Consider the following 7,154-nt stretch of genomic DNA (forward strand, 5'->3'; position numbering starts at 1 on the left):
CCGCTCAGGAAACCATGAAGTCTTGAGTAACATCCCCATCTCAGGTTTTTCTCTGTTTAACTTGTTAATCAAATGGCTTAACTGACCCACTTACTAATATGATTGGCAATTATTTACTTTGGAGAGCCCTGAAAGACACCACCAGATTGCAGAATTCTGAATTCTCTAGAAACCCATCATCCGATTGCTCGTTTCCTTATTGCCACGCTATAAAAGGGGCTGCCTTCCTGGCAGGAGCGAGCAGAAGAGGGAAGAGGAGACCAGGACAGCCACCAGAACCTCTGAGAAGCCCAGGTGAGACCGGCCCGTTCTGCTCCTGCTCTGTGGCCTTGAGTGGCAGGGGTGCCAGGCTCTTTGCTGTGGGGTGGGCACTGGCTGACTGCACTTAAGATCACTCATTAGGGGTCTTCTTAAAGGAAACAGGACTGGCCATTTTCATGAGGATGGCCAGTCATTCTGCTTCTCAAGGAAACCAGTAATGTCAATATAGAAGCATTTGCATGTAGAAAAGGGAATTCGATGGTGATGGGAGGCACATGACTGTAGGTGTACACTGCTGAAATCTCCCGTGGGCTTGCTCTTCATATCCTAAGTCAAAATCGCTATGGCTCAAGTGCGACCTTGAGGCTATCACTACTCTTCTCTGGTCCCCTGATTCTCCTTATGAAATGAAGACTTCGAATGGCCCAGGATTTCCCCAGCACTGGTCTGGATGAGATGGTGGCTATGACCGTATGCTCTCTGATAGTCTGTGACTTGCAAGGGCTTCCACAAACCATTGAAGGCTGGACCCGGACCAAAAGATTTAAGGAAGAGGATGGCAAAGCAGTTCAGTTCCTCAGCTACTTGGCATGCTTAAGTTTTTCATTTGCTTTGTCTAAAGAGTTGGAACTAGTGGCAATGATTCAAGCCATTGCAAGCAAGCCAATTAGAGAGTAAATCTGAGGGCACTTAATTTAAACAGAAGTCTCTGGGTCAGACAGATCTGACTTCAAATCCTGTCCTAGGTGTACTTGTGACCTTGGGGGAAGTCACCTAAACTCACTAGACCCCCATTTCCTCACCTGAGCAATGCAGATGATTAGTGCCACATCTTAGGTTGTGGCTAAGATGAAAAAGTTACTGAGTGTGGAGAGCTCAGCCCGATGCCTGGCACAGAGGAAATGCTGAGTAGTGTCAGCTATTACTATTCTCTCCCCGGTGTTCTGAGGGCCAGTGGCGGGTGGTGGATAAATTTCTCTCTGGTATCCATGCCACAGTGGGCCTGTCATTCTGTCCACAGATACCAAGGAGAGAAGATGTTTCAAATTGGGGGCCTCATTGTCTTCTGTGGGCTGCTGACCCAGACCACAGCCCTGTTGGACGCCCTGCCCTTGCCCTTGGGTCAGGCCCAACCCTTGCCTCTGACTCCAGCCCTGGCCTCAAGTCCCACAGATGGTGCTGGAAGCCTGATAAGTGGTAAGTGAGAGTCTATGACAACCTCCTTCAGGTGGTGTGTGTGTGTGTGTGTGTGTGTGTGTGTGTGTGTGTGTGTGTGTCCAATCATGGAGGGAAGGAATGAATGGGGAAAAGAGGCTGAGGATCTGAAATAGTCAGATCTGACCCTTAAGAACACCTATACCCATTTCCAGCTCTCAGCAACGGCCTGCTCTCTGAGGGTCTGTTGGATAGTCTCACAAACCTTCCACTCTTGGATATTCTGAAGACTGAAGGAGGCAATTCTGGTGCCCTGATTGGTGGCCTGCTTGGGAGATTGACTTCAATGATCCCTCTCCTGGACAACATCCTTGAGTGAGTAGCCCTAAAGTAGGGCCTTGGTCCCCACCAGAGAACCTCTGTTGGGGATCTGTTTACCCCAGGCAGTGGCCCTGAAGGAAGGAGATGGGTGGACTGAACACGAGGCCAGGACTCAGTCCGAGACCCTTCTCATAGTCTGGCAGGGAACACCAGTCCTCTTGAACCAGCAATTACACTCAGTCCTAAAGCATATCCTGAGTCCCCAGCATCATCTGTAATCCTCACGACAACCCTCTGAGATTGATTTAATAATCCCCACTTTGCAGAGAGAAAAATTGAAGCTAGAGAGATGCAGAGTGAGAGATCTGACTAATTTACTTAATTCCAACTTCAAGGTGTTTCCCACTACGTGGTGGTAATTTTGTTCTCACCTTTGGAATTCCTTAGAACACAGGTGGCCTTTGATGTAAGCAAGAAAGTGTAACCACTCTCCTCACTCACATCATTAATGTGATATCCATGGAATGATTTAATATGGGTTTCCCATAAGACATTTGAGAGCTCACTAAGCAAGAAGGAATAGTGGAAAGCTTAATGCAATGAGCTGGCAGAGCCTGGGTCCTTGATAGGGCTGGATTAAAGCAATTTCCAAGATTCTTACCCACCCAGGTGCTTGACCCTGACTTAAAGACAGACAGATAGCCTTGTGTTTGATTTCCAAATGCACCATGTACTTGCTGGGTGACCTGGGACCAGGCACCCAGTCCCCCTGGGTTTCTCGGTCCCACTTAGTTTCTCTATCTATAAAATAAATATTATGGTAACCACAGAGGAAAGCTGTTGGGAAGACTGGAAAAGATGCAACCACCTGGCACAGTGGCTGGCTCAGAGAAGAAGCTTCCTTCCATCCTCTCTCCATTCTCCCTGACTTCCTTCTTCTCAGTCTCCATGATAAACACTGTTAATTAACCTGCCACTAAAAGTCATGGCAGCATGAGGGATTCCAACTATAAATGTTTGTTAAAAACTTACTCCACTTGCCCATACAGCATCCACTCGTCCACTTACCCATCCATTTGTCCATCCTTCCTTCCATCTAACCACTTTCTCTTCCATGCCTCCATTCATACATTTATCTACTCACCTGCTCATCATTCCATAAAGTCAACCAATATGGAGTAGCCCCTTTCTTTGTAAGGCTCTGGACTGGCATACAGAATGCACATGCAATACAGACAGAATGCAAATATAATTCAGTCTCTATCCTAGAATACCTCACAGACTCAAGTTGAGGAGAGGGCCCTGGGTGTGTCAGGATCTGGCCCAGTGCAGAGACTCGGGGGGACTGATGTAACGCAGAACCCATGTGGTTTTGCCACAAGACTCCTCTCCTGTCTCCCCCATCCCACCTCATGGTTAGCCTCACCTCTGAGTTGGGTATGATTGGGTTAAAGGTGGTTTCTAGGTTTGGGGCTAATGTTTCTCCCTTCACCTCCTATGCAGTGTGAAAGTCACTAATCCCCAGCTGCTGGAACTTGGCCTTGTGCAGAGCCCTGATGGCCATCGTCTCTACCTCACCATTCCTCTGGGTGTGGTCCTCAATGTGAAAACGTGAGTAGGCTCCAAGTAGGGATGGGAAGGTAGCCCACCAAAGGAGACCCCGATGACCATGGGTAGCCAAAAAGGGCGGGGGGGGGGGGGGGCATTGGAGTTTGACATATGCCTCCAAGTTCAGTTTGTTTGCTGTTAGGTCAGTGACCCAGAGTCACTTGGGAAACTTACTTGACCTCTTTGAGCCTCGGTTTCCCTACTGGGAAATGAGATGAGTACAGCCGAGGATGGGGTGAGGCTGGCGTTCCTGGCAAGGAGAAAAGCCTCCGCCTCCTTGGAATGTGGTGGGTCCACTATCTCCTCTGCAGGCCCCTTGTCGGAAGTCTGTTGAAGCTGGCTGTGAAGCTCAACATCACTGCAGAAATATTAGCTGTGAGAAATGAACAGGGGAGGATCCACTTTGTTCTTGGTGACTGCACTCACTCCCCCGGCAGCCTGGAACTCTCCCTGCTTGATGGGTAAGGCCAGGGGGGTGGCTTCACCTGCCTAGAGACAATAGGATGGGATGATGGATAGATGGTTGGAAAGACAGAATAACGGGAGAATGGATGAGTGGAAGGATGGAAGGGTGGGAGAATGAAAGGATGAGAAGATTGATAGGAGGGAAGGAAGATGGATGGATGGATGGATTGATGGATGGATGGATGGATGGATGGGAGTAAATGGATGGATAGTGACTTATCCCTTCTTAAGCTGGGCTGACCAATTTTATGCTGGATCAGGCAACAAGAAATCCAAGTTCAAGCCCCATCTACTAGAGGGATTCAGGAGAGGTGGAGGGCTTCCTGGATGAACTTGGACAGTACTTTCCCAAACTGTATATCGAGCTGCATTGCCGTTGTGGATTGATAACCCACTAGGATCATAAGTGTGAGTCCTAGTAAGAGGTAAAATAGCTACAGAGCCTACCTGGGTTACTGACTTCAGTTACTTGTCACAAGACTGAGCCATGCACAATATGGCAGGAGTTGTCCCCATCGTGGCTAACATGTACTGAACACATATATCATGCTTCACGTGCATCATCTCATTGAATCCTCATGACAACTGCACACTAAGCACTGATCATCCATTTATGGACCCTACAAAGTCTCATTGAATATCTGCTGTGTAATGGAACTATGTGTTTATTCTACATGTGCCACTGTGTGCACTGCTGTGCAGGGTGCCACTCCCTTTGGACAGCCCTTTGGTGTTTGCCTGTATGTGGGTGTGGATGGACGAGGTCCAGTTTCAGGAGCTTAATGCTGAGACTGTGATGGGCCCAGTGGCCCCTCAGAAAGCTTCTCCATACCAACCCCAGGCCCCTGCACTGCCCGTGGCTTTTCTCTTTCAGAGTTGGCTCCCTCCCCATTCAAAACCTTGTTGACAGCCTCACTGGGGTCTTGACTAAGGTCCTTCCTGAGCTGGTGCAGCACCAGGTAAGTGGGTAAAGTGGGGGCACTTGGCCCTGGGCTCCTGGCCCTGGGTTCCTAGATCTTCTCAAGCTGAAAGAGGCCCCTGGGTGAGCTTTTCTGAGCCCTTCAGTTTGATAAGTAAATTCATTCATGTCTATGTGTCCATTGATCCATGTTTCTTCTTTCCATCCTTCAAATGCATTAATTGGTTCTTGCTCTGGGCGAGGCCCTGAGCATGTCCACACTACAGCTGAAATGGACTGGCCTGCCCAGAGAAGCTCCCAGTCCACCCCCACTACGGCTGCCGACAGCACTCTTCCAGCCTGGGCTTGGGCGCCTCCTCTAGCCAGATGTGCAGCCCTCGCAGACCAGTACACCTTGTTAGAAACAGAGGTCGTGTCAGAATGAACCCTGGCTCACTGTGTGGTTGGACACTTCATGCACAGGCCTGCGGTTCCTCCTTCTGCCCAGTGGGGGTGCAAGCATATATCTGTGGGAATGCTTAGAAACAAACACTCTCAGACATGGAGAAATAATAGAAAATCTACCCCGGAGAATCCATCCTAAAATGTTGCTGCTCCCAGAGTCCCCCTCCAGGTACCGCTTTGTCTAATTCCCCTCTCTCACCCTGGATCAGGTGTGCCCTCTGGTCAATTCAGTTCTTGCCAACTTGGACATGACCCTGGTGCATGACACTGCCGGTAAGTACCTGCTTCCAAGCCCTCTCCGCTGCTGCAGGAGCAGTGCCTGCCCCCAAGGAGCTCTGTCCCCACACCCCGTGGGACAGATAGATCCCTCCAACCTCAGCTCTCTCCAGAAATGGTTTCTTTTGCCTTGAAATATACAGAGAATGTTGAGGTATAGGCCTTGTCTCCCCCCCGCCCCCATCAACCCTGACACTTGAGAACAACTGGGCTGGTTGGTGGAAGGAGGAGTTGCCCCTGCCAAGCCCAGCCTGAGCTTGCTCAGACCTCCAGAGTTCCCGTTCCCTGACCCTAGGCCTCGGGAGGAATGCTGAATATCCCAAACTCCTCCACACGGAGACCATCACTCAGGTCTGCGGCGGTTGTTTTCTTGTTTTCCAGATAAACTGATCCATGGGCTGACATTTGTCATCAAGGTCTAAGCCTTCCAGAAAGGGACCTGGCCTCTGCTGAGCTGTGAGTGCTGCTCCCAATTCCCCAGGATTTGGGGGATACTGCTCTTCCCCTGGGGACAGCAGGGGGCTGTGACAGTAACATCCAAGGAGAGAGACAAACAACCCACATTGACTGCCAGGATGTTATCCTGCATGTAGAAGGGTTCAGGAATCTGAAGAAGGGGCTGCAAGTAAATTAATAAAGAGACTAGACATGAAATATAAATATGGAAGGCATTTTGGGGGAGCCAGGGAAGCTTAGCTTTAGTAGCTGAGTTCTCTGAATCTCCGGGCCCAAGGCTTTTTATTCCCACATTTTGCCCTATAGCAAAGCAAACACACATATCAAAGGTAAAGTTTGGTAAGCAGTAAAGTATCAGGTTGGGGGAACTGCCTTCAGCTGTTTGGCCAGTAGCAGGTAATAACATGTAGATTTTCAGGTTTTGAGAAATGCCCTCAGCTGTCTGGCAGCAGGCAATAATATGTATCTTCAGCCCCGCTGAAGCCTCAAGGTTCACCAACCTTTGATGAACTTCTTGCATTTATGACCTGCTGGAATTAGTCCCCAGCAAGCGACAAGCACAGATTTGCACAGAGAAGTCCACAGAAACGCTGACAGAGATGGAGAGACATAGTCACAACAGAAGAAACATGCCTGGTCATGGATGCACACTCACACCCAAACACATGATCACTCAGACAAAGACACACTCTCACACCAACACATTCATACATGTGCACACATATGCAAACTCACCACACACAAGTGCTCATGGATACACAAACACACATTCACTCAAACACATGCACAACGAGCCTCATCACCCCAGACCTGGGCTGCCTTTGTGGCTGAGACAAGACCTCTAGCCCCTAGGTCTCAGCCTCCTCCCCTTTCTCTGGAGGCTTTGGTGATGATCAGTATCAACAAGAGTCAGTGACCTCATTCTGATTGGGGTCTTCTCCCAACAGAACCATTTCCTGCTGCTCAATCCACTCCCTGCCCAGCTTCCGAGGACTCACAGAAGGCTATCTATTTCCTGGACACTGTTTGGGGACCAGAACAGCCTTTTCTCCAAGGAAACTGTTCCCTCTCCTTTCCCACTACATTCCATATTCTCACCAAATAAAATTGTTCTTTGTCTGCACAGAGTGTCTTGTCATTCCTCACCATCACTTGAGGGCTCTAGGCCTGGGTGTTCGGAGCCATAGAACAGAGTTTGGACCTTACATCGGAGATCTTAATGGTCTTCAGCAGGACCAGGAGGTGTTCA

At 49.3% G+C, this 7,154-nt stretch overlaps 1 protein-coding gene across 1 annotated transcript; it reads left to right on the forward strand.

Moving 5' to 3' along the window:
• Window positions 1-259: 259 nt before the first annotated feature.
• On the forward strand, window positions 260-6,934 carry LOC139014537 (BPI fold-containing family A member 1-like). Its single transcript, XM_070421499.1, has 9 exons — window positions 260-294; window positions 1,283-1,458; window positions 1,632-1,791; window positions 3,241-3,348; window positions 3,657-3,806; window positions 4,685-4,769; window positions 5,383-5,446; window positions 5,831-5,905; window positions 6,853-6,934. The coding sequence occupies exons 2-8, from the start codon at window positions 1,299-1,301 to the stop codon at window positions 5,869-5,871; spliced, it is 768 nt and encodes a 255-aa protein (XP_070277600.1). The 5' UTR covers window positions 260-294; window positions 1,283-1,298; the 3' UTR covers window positions 5,872-5,905; window positions 6,853-6,934.
• Window positions 6,935-7,154: the final 220 nt, after the last annotated feature.

The sequence above is a fragment of the Myotis yumanensis genome, unplaced genomic scaffold (assembly GCF_028538775.1).
Source record: "Myotis yumanensis isolate MYYU_CA2020_CCGP unplaced genomic scaffold, mMyoYum1.0.hap1 SCAF_7, whole genome shotgun sequence".
NCBI lineage: Eukaryota > Metazoa > Chordata > Mammalia > Chiroptera > Vespertilionidae > Myotis > Myotis yumanensis.

Excerpts from the sequence above, each read along its gene's own strand:
- LOC139014537 (XM_070421499.1), top strand. The coding sequence starts at position 1,299 with ATGTTTCAAATTGGGGGCCTCATTGTCTTCTGTGGGCTGCTGACCCAG. Across the intron at positions 1,792-3,240 it reads CTCCTGGACAACATCCTTGA|TGTGAAAGTCACTAATCCCC; the intron begins GTGAGTAGCCCT and ends CCTCCTATGCAG. Across the intron at positions 3,349-3,656 it reads GTGGTCCTCAATGTGAAAAC|GCCCCTTGTCGGAAGTCTGT; the intron begins GTGAGTAGGCTC and ends TCTCCTCTGCAG.